General features: G+C 59.1%; 1 protein-coding gene across 3 annotated transcripts; it reads left to right on the forward strand.

Annotated features, from left to right (window-relative positions):
• The first annotated feature begins 184 nt into the window (after positions 1–184).
• HCFC1 (host cell factor C1) lies at positions 185–24,419 on the forward strand. 3 transcript variants are annotated; one of them, XM_011955885.1, is made up of 26 exons: positions 185–1,363; positions 7,329–7,477; positions 7,768–7,928; positions 8,618–8,826; positions 9,739–9,823; positions 10,397–10,503; positions 11,620–11,799; positions 11,873–12,232; positions 12,561–12,721; positions 13,270–13,467; positions 13,787–14,011; positions 14,150–14,254; positions 14,503–14,722; positions 14,977–15,119; positions 15,264–15,402; positions 15,614–15,834; positions 16,481–17,957; positions 18,254–18,417; positions 18,931–19,507; positions 19,840–20,160; positions 20,294–20,412; positions 20,514–20,651; positions 21,003–21,188; positions 21,446–21,746; positions 22,375–22,438; positions 22,616–24,419. In XM_011955885.1, exons 1-26 carry the CDS (start codon positions 1,171–1,173, stop codon positions 22,653–22,655), a joined length of 6,243 nt encoding a protein of 2,080 aa, XP_011811275.1. In that variant the 5' UTR covers positions 185–1,170; the 3' UTR covers positions 22,656–24,419. The 3 variants fall into 3 exon arrangements, with proteins under 3 accessions (XP_011811275.1, XP_011811276.1, XP_011811278.1); XM_011955886.1 differs by having other exon boundaries at positions 19,843–20,160; XM_011955888.1 differs by having other exon boundaries at positions 19,063–19,507; positions 19,843–20,160.
• Positions 24,420–26,113: the final 1,694 nt, after the last annotated feature.

Here is a 26,113-nt window from a genome sequence, read left to right on the forward strand (position 1 = left end):
CTGCACCTGACCTGAGCGCGGCTCGAGCCGACCCCCACCCCCGCCGCGAGGCAGCGCAGGGGTCCTTTAAGAGGCTTGGGCCTAGGGGCTAAGCGGTGCGAGGGCGAGTGGGGAGAAGAGGTGACGTCACCCGACTCCGCCCCCTCGCCCGACCGCCGGCTCCGCTGCCGCCATGTTTAGTTGTTACTTCTTCACACAAGATGGCGGCTCCCAGGGAGGAGGCATGAGCGCCCTGCCGTTACCGCTCCTTCTGCCGTACAGTTGCCGCGTCGGGGCCTAACTCTAGCTCTTTGAAGCGGCTCCTGTGGGAAGGAGTCATAAGGCGGGAAGTGAGGATCGGACACTGCCTTGAGTTTGGTTTGCAGTGGAAGAACTGACCCAGGAGAAAGAGAATAGGGGGGAACGGGGAGCTAGTCTCAAGATGGCGGCTCCCACGGCGGCAGGCGCAGCCTGAGCAGCAGAGGCGGACTAAGGGGAGAGGCGCGAGACTTCACAAGCCGTACGGCGCGAGCCCCCAAACGGCCCTCAGGAGCTCGAGCTGGTTCCACCGGCCTCCGGCCCGCCTCCATTCGTTAGGTGTGTCGAGGCTGTTTCGGGAGCGGCGGCTGCACTAAGGCGCTGGGCGGGGAAGCGGGACGGTCTCAAGATGGCGGCTCCCACAATTGTGGTGTGAGCGCCGGCGGGGCTGCGACGACCGCGGCGCTTGTGGCTCCTTTCCACCCGCCCCGGAAGCCGGCCAGTGCTGGGGACTTGGGGGTGTGGGAACCGGGCCGGGGCTCCGCCATTTCCGGCGGGGGAGGGCTACGACTGAGGAAGGGAGGAGAGAGAGGCGGCTCAAGATGGCGGCTCCCAGGGCCTCCCGCCCGAGCTTGTAAGCGGGAGCGCCCGGGCAAGTAGTCGGGGCGACGGGACTCGGCGGCCTCCAGCTTCTTGAGCCTAGGCGCTCGACAGTTTCGGGCGGCTCTTGAGGAGACGGGGTGAGCGAGAAGAAAGGGAAGAGCCAAAGGGAAGGAGGGCAGTTAAGATGGCGGCCTCCATGGAGTCGTCTACCGCTGTGTGAGGAACCGCTTCTCCGTGAGAGCTGCCTTAGACGAAAGGGGGTGTGTGAAAGGAATTGAGGGGCTCCTTTCCGCTTGTTGAGTTCTCCCCACTGCACCCTTTCCCGGAACTATGGCTTTGGCCGTGTCGCCCGCCAACTCGCCAGCGGTACTCCTGCAGCCCCGCTGGAAGCGAGTGGTGGGCTGGTCGGGTCCGGTGCCGCGGCCCCGCCACGGCCACCGGGCCGTGGCCATCAAGGAGCTCATCGTGGTGTTTGGCGGCGGCAACGAGGGAATAGTGGACGAACTGCACGTGTACAACACGGGTGAGTGCAAAGCCCGCTGGGTTCTCGGCTCTTTCCCTCCCTCCATCTCCTCCCTCTCCCTCCTCTTTCCTCCCTCCCTCCCTCTCTCCCTCCCTCTCCTCCCTCCCTCACCCTCTACCCTTCCCTCGCTCTCTCCCCCCTCCTCCCTTCCCCGTCCCTCTCCCCCCTCCTCGTCTCCTCCCCCTCCCTCCCTCCTCCGCCTCCCTCCCCACTGATCGGCTTGCCCCTCCCCTTTGCTGTGCCGGGCTTCAGTGCTTTCCTCTGATCTTCTCCCCGTTCCCCTGTCTCTCCTGTGTTTGTGGATTGGTTTTCGTTAGTTAAAAGAAAGCCCCTAGTCCGACTGGTGAGGGAGAGGGGCTGTCGCCAGCGGTGGTGACTTCAGACCCACACCGTTACCCAGCGGGCTGGGGCTGGGGCGGGCGGATGTGTCGCCTTGGCGCAAGCAGAGCTCTGCTCCCTCCCTCCCTTCTCCTGCGCCTGCTCAGCTCTCCCTCATCTCGAGTGCCCATTCTGGAGAAATGACCACTTCTAGATTACAAATTCGTTCTCTGTGTCTTGAAAAAGGGAGGGAAGGGAAGCGCTCTTAGGGCGCAGAGTTTAACATCCGCCGACCCGGGTCATGCTGGAGCCTTGGGGACCCCCTAGGACGGGCCGGCGGCAGGGCCGCGTCTCCCTTTCGACATTGACTTCTGCAGCATTTCTTTCCAAGTCGCCCCTTCTCCTAATGTGGTGACTTCTGGTTTACAAGCTGAATTCCGGTTACCCCCCAGCGGCCTGCGTAGTCCTGTGTCTCTCCGCTTCTGCGGATCCAGGGGATTACCCCACCCGCTCTTCTGCCTCCCTGCAAAACCCAAGCCCTTGTTAGTTGGGAGGGGAAGGAACCTCTTTCTTCAGGTATGGCTGATGCACCATGGCCTTTGTGGGGTCTGTTTGTTGTTGCCCCTGCCTAGTAGCCTTGCCTAGTCTCTAGGGCAGAAAGCCTACTGCTGGCCATGACAGCTTTGTGGCATCCTTTTTCTTGGTGGCCTCTTGGTCCGTTTTGTGCCCCTAGCACAAGGGTCAGCTGCCAAGTTGCCTACTGACTGCCCGTTGGCCCACAGGACCCTGGCCTTGCCCAGAAGGCAGAGTCAGGATGAGTTCTGTCCCAGGCAAGACCTGGAAGAGGGTGGGTAACGGAAAAGCCCCCTGCAGGCGGGTGAGGGGGGCTTGGGAAGCCCTAGTCCTCAGTGGCAGGTATGCCTCCCAGCACTAACCCCTTGCTCCGCGGCTGTTCTCTCCTGGGGGCTCTGGTGATCTCCTGGCCTCGGTGGTGGCCCCGCAGACAAACCCTTGCTGGGTGGGCTTTGTGTCCTGGGCGGTGAGAGGCTACTGTCTTTTGACTGAGCTCCAGCGCCTCTAGGCTCTGGGGATGGGAAGTTGGAGCTGCCTGGAGGGAGAAAGTTGGTTGAGGGAGTTGGGAAGGCTGGAGCTGGGCTCTTGGGTGCTGCTTCCTTCCCCACCCCCCCAAGGCAGAAAGTACTGGTTTCTCCACATCTCGGAGATTATCACCACCTACCACATTGACTTTGAAAGGCTGGGGGGTTGCGGGTGGCCCTTTTTTGTTCCAGGTCTCTCAGCACCTGTTGCCTCCAGGGAGCAGGGCCTTTCTCAGCACCCCCTGGGCGGGGGCGCTTGGTGGTTGGTGGTGCCCCGTGCCAGCCCAGGCAGCTGCAGTAGCAGGAATTAGCTCAGTAAGCTAAGGCTTCTCCAGTGGTGGGGCTGTTTATAGAGGCACCGTCACCATGAGCAGCACCTTCTCCACTCTTTGGACCGACTTTCTTCTCATAAGGCCTGGAGCAGGCTCCCTGGCAGGGAAACGCAATTTTAGAAAGTAGGGCAGGGGCCTAATTACAATCGGCTCCAAAGTCCACCGCCACTGCTGCCTTGGCTTCCTGGGGCCTCTGCATATTCATTTGTTTATTAAAATGAATTGACCACTTTGGCATGAATTCATTACCAGTCTGCAAAGACAGGTTGTGCATTAGAGGGTAGCCTGCCTTCCAAAAGGCTGCTTAAAATGAAGCTCTGGGATCCTCCAGGGTAGCAGTTTGGAAACTGTCATCGGCAATTCCTCAGACTTCTCGAGAGAGCAGCTGGCAGACCCGACGCCCTCTTCCTCACCGAGGTTTCTGCCAACAGGAATCAGCAGAATCGGTGGGAGTTGCCCCCTCCCGCCAGCCCGGCCTCATCACCTTTGTCTTGTCTCCTTTTGTTGTGTTTGGGATGAGGTCAGGGCATATTCTCATGCCTGTGCCCCTTGCACTTCTGCGGGATCAGTCCTCAAAAAGCCTTCCACCTTTGGAGAGAGCTGATCTGGAAGGGGTCCCCGGCTAGGATAAGAAAGCTTCAGGGGGTGCATGCTTTGAGAGGTCTTAGGGTAGTTACTGTCCTTGTCCTTAGGGAATTTCAGTTCCACGTGGCAAGCCAAAGGATTCAGAGTGCTGCCAGGTATTGGGGGGTAGAGGGGGAAGCGAGAGCTTTGACCACGGTGGCTCTGTAATGTCCATAGGCTCTTGGAGCTGGAGGGAGCCTTGGAAAACATCTAGTGGAACTACTTCCTTGTTTCTGCAGATGAGGAAATTGGGGTCCAAGAGGGGAAGTGACAGGTCCAGGGTCGCCCCCCCAGCTGGTGGCAGAGTTGGGCGGGAGTGCACACCTTCATAGAGGCCGTTCTGCCACCTGTCTCTTGGGGCCCATCACCTTTGAAACGCCTCCCTTCTTCTCTGTCCCTATATCTAATTGGTCATTGCGTCGGGCAGGCATCAGATCTGTCCCCTTCCACACCAAACTCTCCTCTCCTCTTACTAGACTCTTGCAGTCACTTCCTGATTGGCCCTACTAGTTTCATTTGTCGGGAAATCCTGTTCACCCTTCAAGGCCCAGCTGAAATGTCACCTCTTCTGAGAAGCCCTTTCCACTCCTGCCCTGCCCTCTCCAGCAGTTACTCTGCTGTGTGCTCCCAAGGGCCGGGCTTGGGTCAGAGCTCTTCTAGGGTGTTTGTCTCATCGTGGGAGGGGGGCACGCAGCCTTCCTACCCCATTGGGAGCATGAGCACAAGAGCGGTGTCTTCTGTGCCTCTCAGCACGTCATGTGCCACACAGGAAATGCTCTAATGTGACAGGTGTAACAGAGAGGAAGGCAGCTCGTTGAATTTGACCGGCCACCTCACTGCATGGGCACCAGTCTCTAGGTGGTGATGGGACAGTGGCAACAAGGGGTGGATCTGGCAGAACATGAAGTGAACAAGGGATGGAGCTGGCAGAGCATGAAGTGAATGGGGGAGCTGATGAAACACGGAGAGGCCAGGGCACGGCCTTGCTTAGGAGAGGAGAGCTGGAGTGGTGTTCATCTAGAGCAGGGTCCTTTCCCCATCTTCCCCTCCCAGTTGAGAGCCAGCATTTCCAGGATGAGGGGCCCAAGGATTGGGTTACATGACACCCCCCAGATGATTCAGAGGTGACTGAGAGCAGCTGTCACATTGAAAAGCTGGGAGAAGGGAGGAGAGCTTGCTCGTGTGCTTTCAGGGGGTAGAACCCGGACTCGTGGGTGAGATGAGGAGCCGCAGGCTTGTCTTCACACCAGGAGCTGTGCTCCCTGACAGACCTCTCTTGATGGGGGTGGGGAGGGCCGCTGCCCTTCATGGAGTGTTCTAGAATGAGATTGGCACCTCTTGGGTCCTGTAGAAGGATCCGGTGAGCAGGAGCCCCGAAGATATCACAGGGCGCTTCTGGCCTGGCCTCCTGGCTCACTGATCAGCGTGTGATAGGAAAGCTGCCAGCTGACCCCATGTGCCATTTAGCTTTGTCCCAAACCCTGACCCACGGCCCCATAGCTGTGAGCTTTGACCACGAGGGTGGGTGCTTAGGGGAGTGAGGGTGGCTGCTTGGACATGGGACCGTTGGGCAGGCACAGGTTGGTCACTTCAAGTCAATGACAGGGCTCTTGTCTCTGTCTCTGTTTTACACTGTGACCTCAGGTGTCGCTTGCCCTCCTGGGCTCTGCCCCTTTACTTACCGAGAGCAGTTGACCCAGGCAGCCTTGGGTCTCGTTATGCATTTACCCTGGTAGCTTGCATGGAGCTCCCTCCAGGGATTGGTCAAGATGGCTCTCCAGTGCGCAAGGCTGTTGGCCTTGGCAGCTCTTGCTTTTCTGGGGTGGTTTTTGCACTGGGAATGAAAAAGAGGCAGAGGGCCAGGATCCAAGCTTGCACATGCGGGTGGGACAGGTGTTGCCCCTCTGCTTTAGGGAAATGGCAGGGGAGCTCTAGTGCTTGGCATGTCCGAGGCCCAGTGACTCAGCTGGATGGCTGCAGAGACTGTCAGCCTGCTCGAAGCCTACCATTAGAGTGGGTGCTGAAGAGCGGGGTGGGGATGCTCTTGCCTCGGGAGGAGTGGTGGTGGTACAGTTGTGCTGTGGGGGTTTTTCTGGTTTTGTTTTTGTTTTTGAGGTTAGATCTTGCTCTGTTGCCCAGGCTGGGATGCCGTCTCAGCTCACTGCAGCCTCGAACTCTGAGGCTCAGGCAGTCCTCCCGCCTCAGCCTCTTGAGTAGCTAGGACCACAAGTGTATGCCACCACACTCAGCCAATGTTTTAAAATTATTTGTAGAGACGGGGTCTCCCTGTGCTACCCAGGCTGGGAGTTGTGCTTTGGATGAGGGCTAGCCTTGCACACAGTTCTGCACCGAGCCCTGGGGGTGACAGCGTGAGACTGGGTGGGACCAGAGTACAGTGGGGCGTGCATTCCCAACCATGGCCAGCCGCCTGGCCCCGAGTGCACACCTGAATACGGGAAAAAAAACACTTTGTTTTTTCTCTTCTATGGTCTCACAACACTTTTGGCCACCAAACTGAATAGTCTGTGTTATATCACAATATCACAGCATCCCTGTGTGGAAGCCTTCCCAGTTCCCACCCCACAGGAATCCCCCCCATGCCCTGTCATGTCCTGGGAGACCCATCTTGCATCGAGTCACGTGGAGGAGGCCTCAGCTCCTTCTGCCATCTGCTCGCTGAGATCTCACCCAGGCCAGCTCAGAGGCACGGAGTCGGGGTTGCACCTGGCCCCCAGTTTGGGGTTTCTGGAAAGAGTGTGGCAAATCCTCTGAGGGACCCCTCATAGGATTTCGGGGAAGCCCTGGCCTGCCAGGTGTGAGGGGGGTCAAGTTCGAGGACATGAGGGAAGGGCCTGGTCCCAGCTGAAGGCTGGCCGCGACATCCTGCGGAAGCAAAGCAGTGCCCAGGGTCTGATTCCCCTCTTTCTTGGTGGTCTCCTAACCCTACCACGAGCTTTTGAGAAGCTCCTGTCACGGCTCTGCTGAGACTGCCACCTCTGGCTTGCAAGAATGTTCTGGAGTAGCATAGGTGTGGCAGCAGGGGCAGGGAGGGATGCTGGTGGACCATCACCTAGGAGACCAGAGGAGGTCCAGGAGGTCAGAGCAGAGGCTGGGTCTCATCCCCGTGGCTCTTCGCAGCCTGCAGCGGTCGCTGTTTTTGGCCACTTGAAAGTGCTGCTCTGGGCTCTGGCTCTCCTGATCCTGTGATGAAGGGACAAAAATGTGGGCTCCAGGGAGGAGGAGCACAGGCCCACCAATAGGGTATTTTGGGGAGAAGTTCATGTCGGATCACTGAGTGCTAGGGAAGGAAGGCAGGGGCTAGATTCCCAGTAGCTGACGAGGGATCTTGCACAGTAACTTCCCACTCATTAAGATGACCTTGGCTAGAAGCAGGGTGGTCACAGGCTCTTTTGCAGTGGCCTGAAGTCGAGGGGTTTGGAAGATGGCCCAGGTAGCGCAGCTGGAGTTGCTAGAGTGCCTGCAGGAATGGTGCTGGCTCAGCCCCTCTCACCAAGCTTGACGGCTGGCAGATTTGGGGAATGAGAGGAATGGGGCTGCTGGGTGTTCTGACTTCTGCCTCCTTCTGTTCCCCAGCAACCAACCAGTGGTTCATCCCAGCCGTGAGGGGGGACATTCCCCCTGGGTGTGCAGCCTATGGCTTCGTGTGTGACGGGACTCGCCTCCTGGTGTTTGGCGGGATGGTGGAGTATGGAAAATACAGCAATGACCTCTATGAGCTCCAGGTAAAGCAACTCCAGGTTCTCACTTTGTCTCCTTGGCCTCACGTGACCTGATGGTAGTAGCTTCAGGGTTGAGGCAAGTGGGAGGTGGAAGGGATGCTTAAGAGTCTGCCAAGGCCGCTCTGAACTTGGCCCACCTCAGGAGAAGGCAGGGCCCAAGACCCAGGACCTTCTTGCTCCAGCAAGCCACCGAACTCACCCCCAGCCATTTCCTCCTCCACCACAAGTTGCCCTGGGCCCCCGGTGGTGGCCTTCTCATCCCACGGTTCAGTCTCCAGGTCTTGATTTTGCAGGCGAGCCGGTGGGAGTGGAAGAGACTCAAAGCAAAGACGCCCAAAAACGGGCCCCCACCATGTCCTCGACTCGGGCACAGCTTCTCCCTTGTGGGCAACAAATGCTACCTGTTTGGGGGTCTGGCCAATGATAGCGAGGACCCAAAGAACAACATTCCGAGGTGAGGCTTGGTCCTTTTCTCTGTGGAACCCCCCGGATGGGTGTGCTCTCACATGCACAGGGCTCCGTGGTGTCCTAAAGAATGTGCACAGCAGAGCCCCGCAGCTGGGTCCCTTTCTTGTGGTGGGTTGTAAATGGGAGAGCAGCACCAGATGCCCTCTCAGGAGCTTTCAGGCTCCAAAATCACTACTGACCCTGAGCAGGCCTCGTGGGAGAAGGGCCAAGCCGGAGGTGGAAGCCACTTTGCTTTGGGCTGGCCCAGCTCTCAGACTCGGCTTAGAGCTGCTCGCGTTCCTTGTCGGCCTCCGCTGCCTACAAGTTTCCTTTGATGGGTATTTTCTAAGGCCCGTGGCCAAGGACTCTTTGTCTGGAGGTAGTCCCAAGCCGGCGCCCCCTCTTGCTCTGTGCAGCCCTCGTATAATGCCCAGCTTTGTGTGCATGGTGGGCGCCTGCTGTTGGGTCTGGACTCGGGGCTGCTGTGCAGCCTCATCCACCCTGTCCCCTGTTCCAACTGGATTCATGCTAGGGAGCTTCTGACAACCCCTGCCTCAAGAGCCGGAGCAGAACTTCAGACCTCCCATGGCCCTAGCCCCTTGGTGTTCGGGGGAGGCCGCCACTCACTGATAGCCATCCAGCGAAGCCTCTGGCGTGAGGAGTTGAGACTTGCCATAACTGATGTTTCCTCGTCAGGTACCTGAATGACTTATATATCCTGGAATTACGGCCAGGCTCCGGAGTGGTAGCCTGGGATATCCCCATCACTTATGGGGTCCTGCCACCACCCCGGGAGTCACATACTGCCGTGGTCTACACCGAAAAAGACAACAAGAAGTCCAAGCTGGTGATCTACGGCGGGATGAGTGGCTGCAGGCTAGGGGACCTGTGGACCCTAGATATTGGTGAGCAGGGTGGTAGCACCCCAGCAGCTGTGGGACAAAGTGGGTCTGCCTCTTGGCTGGCCCCATGGGTGGTGCTGTTGTGTGGTGAGGTAGGGAGCTGGAGCGTACCGCTTTGTGCTTTCCTCTTGTCATGGTGGGCCAGGGTGGGGAACCCTGCATTGTCCCTAGGTTTGGGGTTGTTATCTCTGCCCTGTGCTGGCTCAGTGGGCTGAATTGGTCTGTGGGCCTATAAGAGAATAAGACAGTAAGGCTTTCCAGAATGGAATTATCTGGATCTTGGTAGCGTTAGTCCCCCTTGACTCGTCAGTGGTCAGACTGTGTGTGGAGTGCTGCATCCTGGTCTGACTGCTGTGGTACCATTGGATGGCGGTAAACCGTGAGGCCTTCGGGGACTGCTTGGGCAGGTCACCAGGTAGTGGTATTAGGAGTGGTTGGGGAAGATTGCTAACTGTGGATCTCCGGAGGCCTCTTCCGCTGGGAGAGAGGAGATGCCGACGTTGTCCTATAGATCAGAGTCGGCACTCCATAGAAACAGTTTCCTGTGAGAGAAATTTCCAACAGTGTTTGCCAAAATGTCTGTAGCCTAAGGTGGTTATGGCAATGAACATATTTCATGGAGAGTTCAGGGTGCGCTCACCACTCCTCCCCCAGCACAGAGTGCAGTGCTGGCTCAAGGCAGGTGCTCAGGATGTGCTGAAGGAGCGCAATTGCTAGGCTGGTCAAAACCGCCTGGGTAACACGGGAATCTAGCTACCATGACAACAATCAGAGGGCCTGCCATGGGCTGTAGGGAAGCCAGGGATGGAATTCTCTCACTGAGACAGATCCTACCTTCCTGAGCTAGCTTGAATCCAGGGAATGGCCTGTGTGCAGTCTAGCTTGTGTAATCCTTTCTCCTCCGTCTCTCTGCAGACACATTGACGTGGAATAAGCCCAGTCTCAGCGGGGTGGCGCCTCTTCCTCGCAGTCTCCACTCGGCAACCACCATCGGAAATAAGTGAGTGGCTGCTCGCCTGCGTCTCTCCTCTCTAGACTGGCGTGGCCCCTCCCCCGAAGGGCTCTCACTCAGTTTTGTCCTGTCAGACCCTAAGGCTTGAGGATGCCTCTTTCTGGCTGGGCTGGCATTCAGCAGCCCTATTTTTCCATTACGACCCTGGGGGACCAAGGAAAGACAGATTCAGGGGGGAGAGGGCCACACACAAGCTGAGTCTGAGACCCTCCCTGGGCCTGTGAGGCTCCACCCCATCGGGTGCAGAGTGTTATAGGTCCTCTGTGCAAGCACCTGGGTGTCTTTGTGAATGCCCAGGTCCTAAAGGGAACCTAGGAACTGTGGACAGGAAGGTGAGCTTTAAATGAGCCGAATGGCACTTTTGTGTGGTAGAGGTGACACAGTTCTCCTGAGGGCTGAGCCACCAGGCAGGAGAGGGCCACGTCAGGAGGCTTCATGCATCCTTGGGGACTCTCCTGGGGAGAGCCAGAGGACCAAGCTCTAGAACTGGGGTAGCAGAGGTGGCCTCTAGCTTGGCACCAACTCTACAATCCTTTCCCACTCTTCCCTCCTCACTCCCAGAATGTACGTGTTTGGTGGCTGGGTGCCTCTCGTCATGGATGACGTCAAAGTGGCCACACACGAGAAGGAGTGGAAGTGTACCAACACGCTGGCTTGTCTCAACCTGGGTATGGCCTCCTCGGGCTCCAAGTGGCCTGTGGGAGGCTGCAGGAGGCCGGCCCTTCCCAGCCTAAGAGCTGTGTGGGGTGTGCGGGGAGCAAGCTGAGCCCGCGGCTCCCTTTCGAATCCACTGGAAGGATCCATTGGGCAGAGCTCTCTGAAGCAATGTTCTGCCTCTGAGTTTTTTGAATGAGCTCTCCATCCAAATGGCCTAACATCCAAAAGTGCAAAAGCCTCTACAGCGCAGGGCCTTCCTCCTTCCTCCTGGTTCTGCTTCTCAGAGGCAGCCATGTCGGTGGTTTCCTGTCCACCCTGCAGGGGCTCTTCATATCCAAGCATTAGCTATAGGTCCCTTTAGAAACAAACAATGGCAGCCTGGCGCACGCAGGGCCGCACCTGGCCTTTCTCATCCGCCGTATCTTGGAGATCACTCCACATCTCTGCCCCGCAGCAGCCTCCTTCGAGTTGTGGTTGTGCTGCTGTAACTTGTACAGGCGCCGCTCCGTGAGTATCCTTGCACCATCTCCACCCGTGTGCAAGTGTATATCCTAGGGATGAAAACCTAGAAGTACGGTTGCTGTCCGATGCATCTGAACTGCCCTGCACAGAGGCTGTGCCCACATAGGCACCTCTGGTGGTGCCCTCACGGAATGGTCAGGCCACTCTTTGCCAAGCCTGATGGGTGGCCGAAGCTCCCCTCTGGGTCACCTTGAGCCCCAGCTGCTGCAGGCCCAAAAATCAAAATCCCTGGCACCAGTGGCTGAAGTTTAGATTTCTTCTGCGTGGGGGTGTGTGTTTTTTCTTAAGATTTTTCTATCACGTTTTCCCTAAACCGCCTTACCCATTGCTGTCTCTTTCTGTGAGTTGTAGTGTTCCTTAATGGGCAAGGAGGTAAACCTCTGACTGTGTTTCTCATGGTTTTCTTGGCCATTGGTGGTTTGTAATTTTATTTTTTGTGTTGCTTTTTGCCACAAAGGGTTTCTTTGTTTTGTTGTTTTAATGTAATAATCCAATAACTTCTCGATTTTAATTCCCATCCTTGACAACAAAAGAACCAAGGGTAATCAGGGGTGGCGGGTTTCCTTCATCCTCCCCGCTGACCTCCCCTGTCTGCCCTCCCCCAGATACCATGGCCTGGGAGACCATCCTGATGGATACACTGGAGGACAACATCCCCCGCGCTCGGGCTGGCCACTGCGCAGTCGCCATCAACACTCGCTTGTACATTTGGAGTGGGCGTGACGGCTACCGCAAGGCCTGGAACAACCAGGTCTGCTGCAAGGACCTCTGGTACCTAGAGACAGGTAGGCCCAGCCCAGGCGACCCCCCTCCTCCCGCAGCCTCCCACCCCTTCTCACCAACTGCGTTCTCCCACAGAAAAGCCACCACCCCCAGCCCGAGTACAGCTGGTACGCGCCAACACCAACTCCCTGGAGGTGAGCTGGGGGGCAGTGGCAACAGCCGACAGCTACCTTCTCCAGCTCCAGAAATATGACATTCCTGCCACGGCCGCTACTGCCACCTCCCCTACACCCAATCCAGTCCCATCTGTGCCTGCCAACCCTCCCAAGAGCCCTGCCCCAGCAGCAGCCGCACCTGCTGTGCAGCCGCTGACCCAAGTAGGCATCACGCTCCTGCCCCAGGCTGCCCCCGCGCCCCCGACCACCACCACCATCCAGGTCTTGCCGACGGTGCCTGGCAGCTCCATTTCTGTGCCCACTGCAGCCAGGACTCAAGGTGAGCCAGGGGACCAGGGACATTTGAAAGTAGGGGGCTGGCCTCCAGGGAGAGGCAGTGGCCAAGTAGGGGCTGCGAGGCAGCAGCCTAGACAGCAGGCCAGCAGCCGGGAGCTTTGGGCTCGTCTCCAAGGGTTGTGGGGGGATGCTAAAGACTGGCCCCGCCTGTGGAGATGATCACCCTCAGGGCACAGGGAAGAGCCAGACTCCCACACAAGCAGGCCAACAGAAGTGGCTCAGGGCTGCCTGCTGAGCCTCGGCAAAGGGGCTAGGGACTAGGGACGTCATGCAGAAGGTGATGGCTGACAGCTGGCCCCTTCTCTCATCAGGTGTCCCTGCTGTTCTCAAAGTGACCGGTCCTCAGGCTACAACAGGAACTCCATTGGTCACCATGCGACCTACCAGCCAGGCCGGGAAAGCCCCTGTCACCGTGACTTCCCTGCCCGCCGGAGTGCGGATGGTTGTGCCAACGCAGAGTGCCCAGGGGACGGTGAGGAGTGGTCACTGGGGCGGGTGGGACTTCCTGCTGATCCAGTGGACTAAGGTGCAAGTGTACTGAGGGGTTCACATCCCTCTCAGGCTCTGGCACCACGCACCTCACGCCTTTCTCTCCTGGGACGTGCAGACGGGACAGCGCTCCTGTGAGGTCGTGGTGGGAATTAATAAGTGAATGCTTAGAAGGCCTAAGGGCATTTGCCACGTGGACTTTCTTGCCCTGCAGCCTGAGAGGAGGATCTAGCCAGCTGGGCTTGCCACAGGCCAATGAGAATGAACTGGACCTGACTCTGGTCTTTAGAAAGGATCCAGAGCTCCCAGCCGCCTCTTGCCGCGGGGGTTGCCGTGCACGGTCGATGGTGGAAGCTCTCTGTGTCTGGGCCCAGGAGAGCAGGGTCTGGCAGTAGAGAAAGCTGAGCCATGCTGGCGGGATGAGGCTCCCCAGAGCAGGGCTGAACCCCTGGGCAGGTTCCGTTGAGGTCCACCAAGCAGGGAGGTAGGTGGCACCTGTGACCTGGCCTCACATGCCTGTGCCCGCTGCAGGTGATTGGCAGTAGCCCACAGATGAGTGGGATGGCCGCACTGGCCGCTGCGGCTGCTGCCACCCAGAAGATCCCCCCTTCCTCGGCACCCACAGTGCTGAGTGTCCCAGCGGGCACCACCATCGTGAAGACCATGGCTGTGACGCCTGGCACTACCACCCTCCCAGCCACTGTGAAGGTGGCCTCCTCGCCAGTCATGGTGAGTGTCTTCCGGGGCTTATCGCTGTGATCAAACAAGCATAGTCATTCCCTCCGGGCTCTTTAGAGCTAGCCGTTGGACCATGGGCTGCAGAATAAGCTGTCTCCATTAAGGGCATCACCACCTCAGGCGAGACCTGCGGGCTCAGCCTCCTCCCTTGCCTGTTAAAGGAAGGGGGAACCAAGCTGTTCTTGGGCTTGGGACCCGGAGGAGGAGGAAGGTGAGTGTTGAGGCAGGAGCTGTGGGCCCGCTGTGGACCTCTCAGGTGGTTTCCCCATCTCTCTCTGCCTGGCCCATCACTCGTCTCTGCCTCCTCCAGGTGAGCAACCCTGCCACTCGCATGCTGAAGACTGCAGCTGCCCAGGTGGGGACATCGGTTTCCTCCGCCACCAACACGTCTACGCGCCCTATCATCACAGTGCACAAGTCAGGCACCGTGACAGTGGCCCAGCAAGCCCAGGTGGTGACCACAGTCGTGGGTGGGGTCACCAAGACCATCACCCTGGTGAAGAGCCCCATCTCTGTCCCAGGAGGCAGCGCTCTGGTGAGTGATGGGTGCTGCCAGGCTACAGCCACTGCCAGTGGCGACTGGCTGCCCTGGGCCAGCTCCAGGAGAGTCTCAGCCAGGCCATGCCCTTGTTTGGTTTCCAGATCACTCCCTGCTCCATCCCTTCCTTTTTAGATTTCCAATCTGGGCAAAGTGATGTCGGTGGTCCAGACCAAACCAGTTCAGACTTCAGCAGTCACAGGCCAGGCGTCCACGGGTCCTGTGACTCAGATCATCCAGGTGAGCTCTCAGTCTCTACACATACGCAAGAGTGGGGGCCTGGGTGCCAGGCCACAGGAAGAACTCGCGTCCCTGCCCATGGAAGATCCCATGAGCACACATGGCTCAGAAAGTTCTGCCGCTCAGTCCCCTCGCCCACAGCCTCCAGAACATTCCCTGACCCACCAAGGCTGCCAGTGGAGAGTAGCCAGACCACACTTCCCATTCTGGCAGTGATGCCGGCTCATGCACCTGCTTCCCCCTTTCAGACCAAAGGGCCTCTGCCAGCGGGAACAATCCTGAAGCTGGTGACCTCAGCAGATGGCAAGCCCACCACCATCATCACTACCACGCAGGCCAGTGGGGCGGGGACCAAGCCCACCATCCTGGGCATCAGTAGCGTCTCCCCCAGTACCACCAAGCCCGGCACGACCACCATCATCAAAACCATCCCCATGTCGGCCATCATTACCCAGGCGGGCGCCACAGGTAGGGGCCTCCCCCGACATACGGATGTCTGCAAGTCCTCGCTGGAGGGGAAATGGAGTCTGGGTTATGAGGCATGCTGTGTTTCCGTTTAGTTTACCCTTTTCTACCTTCTCCTTGCCGCCTTTGGTGTCTAAGGTTGGTGGGGAGATGGGCCGGGCTATGACTGTGACTTGTGGGTCGTCATTATAATCTAGGGGCAGCAGGGGCAGCCCTCACAGAACCTGTCTTCCCTGGGCCCCCACTCTCCCATCCAGGTGTGACCAGCAGTCCTGGCATCAAGTCCCCCATCACCATCATCACCACCAAGGTGATGACTTCAGGAACTGGAGCACCTGCCAAAATCATCACTGCTGTCCCCAAAATTGCCACTGGTCATGGGCAGCAGGGAGTGACGCAGGTGAGGCACCCCCAGCCGTCTCGTCCTAGTGTAGTCCACCCCAGCATGCCACGCAGGTCCTCCCGACGGGCCTGGGAGGGGCAGCGTTGGCGGCATCCACCAGCCTGGTGGTGACGTTGTTGGCACTTTCCTCTGGTGTTCCAGGTGGTGCTTAAGGGGGCCCCGGGACAGCCAGGCACCATTCTCCGCACTGTGCCCATGGGGGGTGTTCGCCTAGTCACACCCGTCACCGTCTCCGCTGTCAAGCCAGCTGTCACCACATTGGTTGTGAAAGGCACCACAGGTGTGTACCCACAGGCCAGGGCCCCTGCTGCCCCTAGATTATGATGAAGCAGGCTGGCCTCCAATCCCTGTGGCACAGCTGGGGGGCACAGCAGCTGCTCTCTCCCGAGCCGTCTGTGCAAGCAGCTCCAGAGTGCCCCAGCCTGTGTGGGAGGAGCCGCTGGGAAGGAGACAGCAGCAGCCTTGGCCCAACTCTGCCTCCTTTCCTTTAGGTGTCACGACCCTAGGCACAGTGACAGGCACAGTCTCCACCAGCCTTGCCGGGGCGGGGGGCCACAGCACCAGTGCTTCCCTGGCCACGCCCATCACCACCTTGGGTACCATCGCCACCCTCTCAAGCCAGGTGATCAACCCCACTGCCATCACTGTGTCTGCCGCACAGACCACGCTGACAGCGGCAGGCGGGCTCACGACCCCAACCATCACCATGCAGGTAGGGCAGGGCCTGAGGGCACGTGTGGGCGAGGGACCCCACACAAGCGGAAGCACATGAGGCTCACACCGTCCAGCCACAGGCCTTTCCTTCCTGGTGTCGCACTGCTGCCGGGCACAGCCATGACGGGCCTTTCCTCACCTGGGGTATTTTTCCTGGTGTCACATGGTCCCTGTGTCATAGTCCGTGGTTTGGCCGTCATGTTTTGGCCATGCCTGTTGTTTGAACACCGAGTTCTTCCTCTCGCTGTGTTCTAGAGGACACCACAGCTCGTCTGCACGTGTGTGCGGTGTTCTCTTCATATGTATTAAGGAAAACGGTGAAACATGTTGTTGGCCTTTGAGCACTGAGGGAGATTTCCATTCTCTGACAAAGGACTTGACTCCAGCCAGGCTCCTGCCTTCCCCTTGCCCTGTCCCCACAGCCTCTTCCTCATCCTAGCTGCCTTTGAGGCAAAGTGGTGCCTCTTCCTTGGCGTCTGAGCAAGTCAGTGTCTTGGGGGCAGGGGCAAGTGGGTCTTACGTTTGCCAGGGCCATTGAGAAGTGGTCAGTGGTCCCAGCCTGTGCGGTGACAGTACAGGACAGTGGGAGGGACAGGCAGACAGCCAGCTGTGGCACTAACTCTCTTCCTTGTATGTCTCCCCAGCCCGTGTCCCAGCCCACCCAGGTAACTCTGATCACGGCACCCAGTGGGGTGGAGGCTCAGCCTGTGCACGACCTCCCTGTGTCCATTCTGGCCTCCCCGACTACAGAACAGCCCACTGCCACAGTCACCATCGCCGACTCAGGCCAGGGTGATGTGCAGCCTGGTACTGTCACCTTGGTGTGCTCCAACCCACCCTGTGAGACCCACGAGACTGGCACCACCAACACAGCCACCACCACTGTTGTGGCTAACCTTGGGGGACACCCCCAGCCCACCCAAGTGCAGTTCGTCTGTGACAGACAGGAGGCAGCTGCTTCTCTTGTGACCTCGACTGTGGGGCAGCAGAATGGTAGTGTGGTTCGAGTCTGCTCAAACCCACCCTGTGAGACCCACGAGACGGGCACCACCAGCACCGCCACCACCGCCACCTCCAACATGGCCGGGCAGCATGGCTGCTCAAACCCACCCTGCGAGACCCATGAGACGGGCACCACCAACACTGCCACTACAGCCATGTCAAGTGTCGGTGCCAACCACCAGCGAGATGCCCGTCGGGCCTGTGCAGCCGGCACCCCTGCCGTGATCCGGATCAGTGTGGCCACTGGGGCGCTGGAGGCAGCTCAGGGCTCTAAGCCCCAGTGCCAAACCCGCCAGACCAGCACGACCAGCACCACCATGACTGTGATGGCCACCGGGGCCCCGTGCTCGGCCGGCCCACTCCTTGGGCCAAGCGTGGCACGGGAACCTGGGGGCCGTGGCCCTGCTTTTGTGCAGTTGGCCCCTCTGAGTAGCAAAGTCAGGCTGAGCAGCCCAGGCAGCAAGGACCTGCCCACGGGGCGCCACAGCCATGTGGCCAACACCGCTGCCATGGCCCGTTCCAGCATGGGTGCTGGGGAGCCCCGCACGGCACCTGCATGCGAGAGCCTCCAGGGTGGCTCACCTAGCACCACGGTGACTGTGACGGCCCTGGAGGCACTGCTGTGCCCCTCGGCTACCGTGACCCAAGTCTGCTCCAACCCACCATGTGAGACCCACGAGACAGGCACCACCAACACCGCCACTACCTCGAATGCAGGCAGCGCCCAGAGGGTGTGCTCCAACCCACCATGCGAAACCCACGAGACGGGCACCACCCACACAGCCACCACCGCCACTTCAAACGGGGGCACGGGCCAGCCCGAGGGTGGGCAACAGCCCCCTGCTGGTCACCCCTGTGAGACACACCAGACCACTTCCACCGGCACCACCATGTCAGTCAGCGTGGGCGCCCTGCTTCCCGACGCCACTTCTTCCCACAGGACCCTGGAGTCTGGTCTAGAGGTGGCGGCGGCACCCAACGTCACCCCCCAGGCTGGCACCGCGCTGCTGGCTCCTTTCCCAACGCAGAGGGTGTGCTCCAACCCCCCCTGTGAGACCCACGAGACGGGCACCACTCACACGGCCACCACTGTCACTTCCAACATGAGCTCAAACCAAGGTGAGTGAAGGCAGGTAGCTTGGCTTTTATGGTGTCCCAGCCCCCCAGGCCGAGAGGCCAAGACAGCGGTGGCGGGGATCCATCCAGAGTCTACCAGTCAGGCTCCTTGGTGCCCAATTTACCAGTGGGGTGGGCTGGGGCATCCTGGCTATACCTGAAGCAGACGGAGGTCTCCAGGAGCCCGTCCTGCACTCTCTGGCCCTCCCCTTGGTGGCAGAGGAAGTCTGTGGTGGTCAAGCCAAGTGCAGGCCCGGGGGGTTTCTGCTGAGCAGCCACCTGCCTGTCGCCCCCCACAGACCCCCCACCCGCTGCCAGCGATCAGGGAGAGGTGGAGAGCACCCAGGGCGACGGCGTGAACATCACCAGCTCCAGTGCCATCACAACAACTGTGTCCTCCACACTGACGCGGGCTGTGACCACTGTGACGCAGTCCACGCCGGTCCCGGGCCCCTCCGTGCCGGTAAGAGCCCAGGGGGCCGTTTTCCTCCCCGCCTTCCTCGCCTACGCCCGTGCAGTTCCACACTTAGACACCAGATGTCGCTCTTGTACCAGGCATGGGGCCGCTCCTGGTCCCTTTTCCGGACCATAAAAGGGCAGCCTCGGTGCCTGCTGTGGCAGGAGGCAGGAGCCTCACCGTCCCCCACATCCCTGGAGCGCTTTTATTTCTGTGACTGGTTCCCATCGCGTGTCACTTCACCGCAGTCTGTATAAGACGTGGGGATCTGAGTGCCTATTTGTCCAGGCCAGGACGACTGAGGACAGGTTAAACCTGACTGGGGATCTCAAGGGCCTTTGTCCTCATGCTGCTCAGAGAACCACTGTTCCCTCCCTATATAACATGGGCTCGAGCTGGCCCATCAAGAATGAAAACTTAGGCCCACAAGGAAAGGTGAAGGCTGGCTTGCTTCTCAGCCCTGCTGCCTGGCTCTGGCCCCTCTCCTCCCCTCTGACAGGGGCTTCTCTCCCTTTCTAGAAGATTTCATCAATGACTGAGACTGCCCCAAGGGCTCTGACTACTGAAGTCCCCATCCCGGCCAAAATAACAGTGACCATAGCCAACACAGAAACTTCTGACATGCCCTTCTCTGCTGTTGACATCCTGCAGCCCCCAGAGGAACTCCAGGTGTCACCAGGGCCTCGCCAGCAGCTGCCGCCACGGCAGCTTCTACAGTCGGCTTCCACAGCCCTGATGGGGGAGTCCACTGAGGTCCTGTCAGCCTCCCAGACCCCTGAGCTCCCAGCCGCCGTGGATCTGAGCAGCACAGGGGAGCCATCCTCGGGCCAGGAGTCTGCCAGCTCTGCGGTGGTGGCCACCGTGGTGGTCCAGCCAACCCCACCTGCGCAGTCCGAAGTAGACCAGTTATCACTTCCCCAAGAGCTAATGGCCGAGGCCCAAGCTGGCACCACCACCCTCATGGTAACGGGGCTCACCCCTGAGGAGCTGGCAGTGACTGCCGCTGCAGAAGCAGCCGCCCAGGCCGCAGCCACGGAGGAAGCCCAGGCCCTGGCCATCCAGGCGGTGCTCCAGGCCGCGCAGCAGGCCGTCATGGGTGAGCACTGGTGCCACCTTGGGGGAGCAGTAGGCTATGGAGACATCCCGGGAAGAGGAGCCCATTTCCCTCGAGGGTGGCATGAGCCAGATGTGATGGGCAGGACAGGTACGGGACCCCAGGCAGACCAGGTAGTAGGGACTGCCATGTAAGACAGGCTAGCCGGGGTTAGCGCCCGGGAAACAGACAGGGCCCCTCAGCCAGGGCTTAGCCTACAGTGGAGCACAGTGGGAGGTGAACAGGGTCTCTGGGACAGGCTCTGGGGGCCTCCGCCCGGGCTGCCCGCTTGCAGCCAGCCTTCCTAGTGAGTAGTGTTTCTCTCCACCCTGGAGCAGGCACTGGCGAGCCTATGGACACCTCCGAGGCAGCAGCAACCGTGACGCAGGCAGAGCTGGGGCACCTGTCAGCCGAGGGTCAGGAGGGCCAGGCCACCACCATCCCCATTGTGCTGACACAGCAGGAGCTGGCTGCCCTGGTGCAGCAGCAGCAGCTGCAGGAGGCCCAGGCCCAGCAGCAGCATCACCACCTCCCCACTGAGGCCCTGGCCCCTGCCGACAGTCTCAACGACCCGGCCATTGAGAGCAACTGCCTCAATGAGCTCGCCGGCACAGTCCCCAGCACTGTGGCGCTGCTGCCCTCAACGGCCACTGAGAGTAAGCGACTGAGGGCACATTGGTGCTGGGGTGGTAGGGGCACCCAGGGAGGTGAGGGCAGGATGGGAGGCTCGGTCCCACTTGGGAGCCAGGTCTCCAGAGTCTTTCCTGCTGACACCTTCTTTCTTCCCAGGCCTAGCCCCATCCAACACATTTGTGGCCCCCCAGCCGGTTGTGGTGGCCAGCCCAGCCAAGCTGCAGGCTGCAGCTACCCTGACTGAAGTGGCCAATGGCATCGAGACCCTGGGTGTGGTGAGTCGGGTGTGTTGGGGCTCCTGAGGCCAGGGCCTGGGGGGCAGCACTTCCTCTGGGTACTGAAGGCCTGCTCTCGTCGCACTGATTCTGTCTTCCAGAAGCCAGACCTGCCACCCCCACCCAGCAAAGCCCCCATGAAGAAGGAGAACCAGTGGTTTGATGTAGGGGTCATTAAGGGCACCAATGTAATGGTGACACACTATTTCCTGCCACCAGATGATGCTGTCCCATCAGACGTAAGTGTCCCCAGGTGCTGATGTCCTCAAGTGGGTGAGTCTTGACTCCACCGCCCTGAGCGGGGCTTACAGGAAACTCTTCCATCTTTGGGCCAAGCTGAGTAGCCAGGAAGCCTGAGGAAGGTGGGCAGAGACCATCCCCCCTGAAGCAGCAGAAAAGGAGAGCTTTGGTTCCTTCCCTCCAGTACCTGGCCACAGTCAGCCTTGCCACATCCCTCCTTGCTGTGAGGGGCCAGCCACCGCTGACCTCTTTTCCCTCTGGCCCGTAATCACCATGGACCTGCAACGTTCCTGGGGTGGCTCAGAGCTGCCTTCTCCACAGTGGAGTTCATGCCACTCCTCTCTTCCCAGGATGATTCGGGCACCGTCCCCGACTATAACCAGCTGAAGAAGCAGGAGCTGCAGCCAGGCACAGCCTATAAGTTTCGTGTTGCCGGAATCAATGCCTGTGGCCGGGGGCCCTTCAGCGAAATCTCAGCCTTTAAGACGTGTCTGCCTGGTTTCCCAGGGGCCCCTTGTGCCATTAAAATCAGCAAAGTGAGTCTTGCCATCAGGTGGCCGTCTGTCCCTGGTTGGTTCCTGCACATGAGGTGGCCGGGGAGGGATAGGAGGGCTAGGTTTTGAGTCCCAGTTTGTCTTAGTCCTTCCACTTGGGGGAAGATCTCTTTGAAGCCCCTTGAACTACGACATGGAATATCTCTACTGTGTTAGAAAATGGCTTATGGGAACCATGATCAGTCAGTTATGGAAGCTTCTAGCCTGTTCTGTTGTTGACCTGACCCCCTGGGTTCTAGAGTCCGGACGGTGCTCACCTCACCTGGGAGCCACCCTCTGTGACCTCCGGCAAGATCATCGAGTACTCGGTGTACCTGGCCATCCAGAGCTCACAGGCTGGGGGCGAGCTCAAGAGCTCCACCCCGGCCCAGCTGGCCTTCATGCGGGTGTACTGTGGGCCCAGCCCCTCCTGCCTGGTGCAGTCCTCCAGCCTCTCCAACGCCCATATCGACTACACCACCAAGCCCGCCATCATCTTCCGCATCGCCGCCCGCAATGAGAAGGGCTATGGCCCGGCCACACAAGTGAGGTGGCTGCAGGGTGAGTGTCCTTTGTGGGACTCCTCAGGCAGCTTCTAGGGAAGGCACAGGAAGCTGGGTGCAGCAGGAGGAACTGTCACCACCTGAGATTTCTTCCCATGTGCGGTGTCTCCCTGCTTCCTTTGGTGTGCACACAGCCCCCCATGGGGGCGGCCATCGAGTGGAGCAGGGGACCCAGCTCCCAGCCTGGAGGTGCAGGGGACACTGCCTCAGGATGTTTGAGGGGACAAGCAGTGAGAGAGCTGGTATGAAAGTGTAGGTTTCCAGGCCTGAAAACAGCATGTCCCACGTCCCTGGAGTGCAGCTGGTGAAGGGTGGAGGCCAGCCTGTCAGGTCATGCTCCTACTCCAGCTCCCCTGGGCTCTGGGACATGGGAGGACAGTGAGAGGTGGAAGCTGAGCTGAGCTGAGTGGGTTTCTAACCTACGTCCAGAGGGGAGTGAGTGATGGTGTGTTCTGGTCCCAAGGTGTGGCGTAAAAGGTGACCACCCACAGGGCAGGTGCCCCACCCTTGCCAGCTGCTGGTCATGCCATGTGGCACCAAGAGGCTCTGCGGGCGGGCAGGGCGCATGTGTTCCTTGCTCTTGTTCTGTTACAGTGCTGCTCACCCATCTCTCTCTTTCCTTCCAGAAACCAGTAAAGACAGCTCTGGCACCAAGCCGGCCAACAAGCGGCCCATGTCCTCTCCAGAAATGTAAGCAGGAAGCCCCTTTCAGGAACCTTCGAGCCTGGGGGGTGGAAGTAGCTGGGCTCAGCCTCTCGTCAAATGACTGGGGGCCCATAATGGCCCCATACCAGGCCCTGCACTGGCAGGGCCTCCAGTGGTGCGGGACCCACACTAACTTTCTCTTTCCTTTTTTTGCCTTCCAAGGAAATCTGCTCCAAAGAAATCTAAGGCCGATGGTCAGTGAGAGGAAGCTGACCAGCCCCTGGATTCTTCTCCAGAACCCCCTGCTTCAGGAACACCCACCAGGGCCCATCCCTCCCGCCCCGTCCTGGCATTCGCACTTCACCCTCGCGAGCCGCTGTTCACTCCTCTCCCCTTTCTCTTTCTCTCTGTTTTTAAAATAATCTAAAGAAAGCACATTTTACCATTGCTGTTGGGAGGAAGCAGAGGCAGATGGGAAAGCAGAGAGAGGAGTGCGCTTCCTTTCCTCCCTGCTGCTGCCCACCCTGGGGAGAGACCTTTGCGGGGAGGGAAGGCGGAGCTGAGGACAGCCAGCTCCGCCCTCCCAGGCTGTGCGTTCCTGAGGGCCAGGTCAGGGGCGGGCATGGAGTGAGGAAAGGCCCCCCTCTTGGCCTTCCCCAGAGTGGCTTTCCCAGCACCCTGGCCTGGGTGTCTGGTTCTGTTTTCTTTTCTTCCCCTGTGTTTCCAGTCACCTAACTTCCCTTCCTCAGACTCCCCCGGCCCGCCCTGCTCAGTGACCCCACAGGAAGCTTACACATTTTCTCAGAGGCCTTTGTGCTCCCACCTCTTCTACCCTCCCCCTCTTCTTTCCCATTTTAAAAAAGCAAAGAAGGAAAAAGAAAAAAGGGGCAAGGAGCCCCGCGGCGGCCTAGGCAGCGCCTGTGCAGACCTCCCTGCAGGCCGCACTGCCAACTGCTGCATTTGTTGTGTTTTTTAGGTTGAAATTGGTGAAGTTCACACTTTCATTGTAATTTTAGCGTGTGGGGTTTTGTCCCTTTTTTCTTGTTGTTAGCTGTGTACAGAATGTGTAATCTTTTTTTGTTTGTTTTTTTGTTTTTTGTTTTGTTTTTGTTTTTTTATTTTTTTCTTGGCAGGGATCTTTCTGGAGGAAAAGCTGGGGCCAGCCAGGGCAGGAGAGGTGTGAAATCTGCTACGTGGGGCGTGCTGTTTGCCACCCAGCCCAACTTCCTGTTGCTGGCCCCTGCCCTCTGCCCTTTTGCCTGTCCTCAGGCCGCTGGAACAAAGGAAGGACAGCTCATTCCTCATGGGCGATCACTCTGCATCTATAGTGCCGAGGCCGGGGGAGCTTGAGGGAGGGCTGGGGCCTCCTTGTCCTGCGTTCCCAGCTCTCCCCACGCCCCCTCCCTAAGCACCCCCGGCACCGCCTCCCACACAGGGCTGCTGCTTTCCGCAGGCACTGCTCCACCTCCCCCAAATTGTCATGGAAGTGGAGAATGGAGGGGAACCAGGCGTTCTTGGAGGCAGTCCAGGAGGGCAACTGTAGTGTCACCCACAAGGGAGGCTAGGGCAGTGGAGCAGGCCGCCAGCAGCAGCTGTGCAGCTTGGAACCCAGGCCAGCCTCCATGGCTGGGGGATCTGTGTGGAGTTTTCTGCCCCCGACCCTGAACTTCCGTCGAGGAGCAAGGCTTGCCAGCAAGTCAGAAGGATTTAAACTGAGCAGCCAATCTTTCCAGCCCTGCCCCCACTGACCTCTGCCTGGAGATGCAGCAGCCTGTGTCCTCTAGGACCTCTGGTTTGTTGTATTATAGTATATTTCGCTGTGGAAAATGTCACGTTTAGTCACCTTGGAGCCCACTCACCTGGTCCTGTTGTTTTACCCCATCCCTTCTCTCGCGCGCCTATTGATTTGTTTCTGAGGAGAGTACACCGTTCACTATTGTAGAGTAACCCCTGTGACTCAATATTACCATAGTGCGATGTCGTTTTGTGCTATTTTGAACAATTAAAAGACTTTTTTTGAAATAACCACTAGGTGTCTCACTGTGTCCCGGCATCCTCACAGGAGGCCTGAGCAGGAAGGCTGAGACCTGCCCTAGGCTCACGGGAGCCCCCTGGAGGGGAACTTGAGCTCTGGTGAAAGTGTGGAAGGCCCCAGAGTGAGGCCCCTGCTGTGGCCTGCGGTCTTTGGACCAAGTCGGACCAGGTTCCAGCAGGTTGCTTGGCAGCTGCCTTGCAGGGCAAGGGCCAAAGGATCCCTTCGGCAGCTGCTGCTGAGTTCCTGTGTCTGGGGCCAGATCTCCCTCCCTCCCCTCCTACACTAGAGAATAGGATGGGGCAAAGGCCTGGCAGGTCACCAGCGGCAGCCGCCTCGGGTGGGTTGGGGGTAGGTGGGCTGAGTCAAGTACACCATGGGTACTGCAGAGGTGGATCCCTTCTTCTGGCTTCCTCTTACATGTGAGCCATGCCCCCAAGGGGAAGAAGCAGAGCTTGTGATCCAGACTGACCACCTAGTGGCTGGGTTGGTGGGACAGCTGGGATCCTGTGGGCTGAATTTGTACCAGGAGGCCCAGAAAGCCCCAAGGCAAGGCGGCCAGAGCAGCATAGACCTAGGCGAGTCCGAGGGGAGTGACATCCCGCTTCTGGGGCCTGGTGCTCCTGGTGCACCTGTATTCCTGCCCCCTCAAAGCCCCCGCCTCCTGCCTTTGTTTCCCCCACACACCTCTACTGCCCAACCTTCTTCAGAGTACCCAGGCACTCTGCTACCAGAAGCTCCCCGAGTAACAAAAGCCTCCACGTCTCCACCTGTGGCATGGGTGTGTGTGCAAGGCCCTGTCGAATGCGACCTCTTCTGGGAAGCCTCTGTCATGTGGGGTGTGCTGTGCCATGTGGGGGTGGGGAAAGCAGACGGGCCAGGGCTTGACACCAGGAGCCATGGCTCTGTCTTACCCACTGCAGCAACTGTGACCTGCCTTGGAGCCTAGCCTGGCAGAGGCCTAAGGAGAGGGGTGGGAAAGTGTCCTTTAGAGCAGAGTGGTAGGAGTCATGGCTGGGGCTGGTGGAGGCCAGGGTCCACATGGGGCTGGCCCCAGAACCAAGGGGACTTGCGGATTTGCCATACCTTTGGCAAATGACTTTTTGGGTGCTTTGCCTGGTGGGGGTGGTACAAGGGTTCTTCCCACCCCACTCCTGTAGCTGGCACCTGCGGGCATACCCACCCTCTGCCTTCCTTCAGCTCACCTGTCTCACCGCGGCTGCATCACACTCCAGAAGGCAAGGGCCACATCAGTCATGCCTCTGGTGTTTATCTGAAAATACCGAGTTTCCGTCTGAGGGCACCACTCAGCCTGGGGAGGCAGGAGGGAGGCTGGACATGAACATGACGGGCCTGTGAGCAGGGCAGGTAGATACAGCCCGGCTCGGCACAAAGCTCATCCCCTGAGCATGAGCCAAGGCCGAGGGTGGGTGTGAGCACACAGAGGATGCCTCCCCAGCTGCCAGGGGCATCAGCCTCATTACCAAGCACCCCGAAGGGGAACTGTTTGGGGTTGGGTGGGTCAGCCTGCAGCAGGGACTGAGACAGTCACTGTGGCATCAAAGACCAGCAGTGCAGCACCACGCCCAAAGGCTGGAACCATTCTGTGGGCTGTTGGCCTGGAAGGTAGGGAACAGCTCAGCCCAGCTGCCTTGTAGCATCATCGGGTCAGTCATAGAGCTACAGAC

Source organism: Colobus angolensis, unplaced genomic scaffold (assembly GCF_000951035.1).
Source record: "Colobus angolensis palliatus isolate OR3802 unplaced genomic scaffold, Cang.pa_1.0 Scaffold402, whole genome shotgun sequence".
Classification (NCBI taxonomy): domain Eukaryota; kingdom Metazoa; phylum Chordata; class Mammalia; order Primates; family Cercopithecidae; genus Colobus; species Colobus angolensis.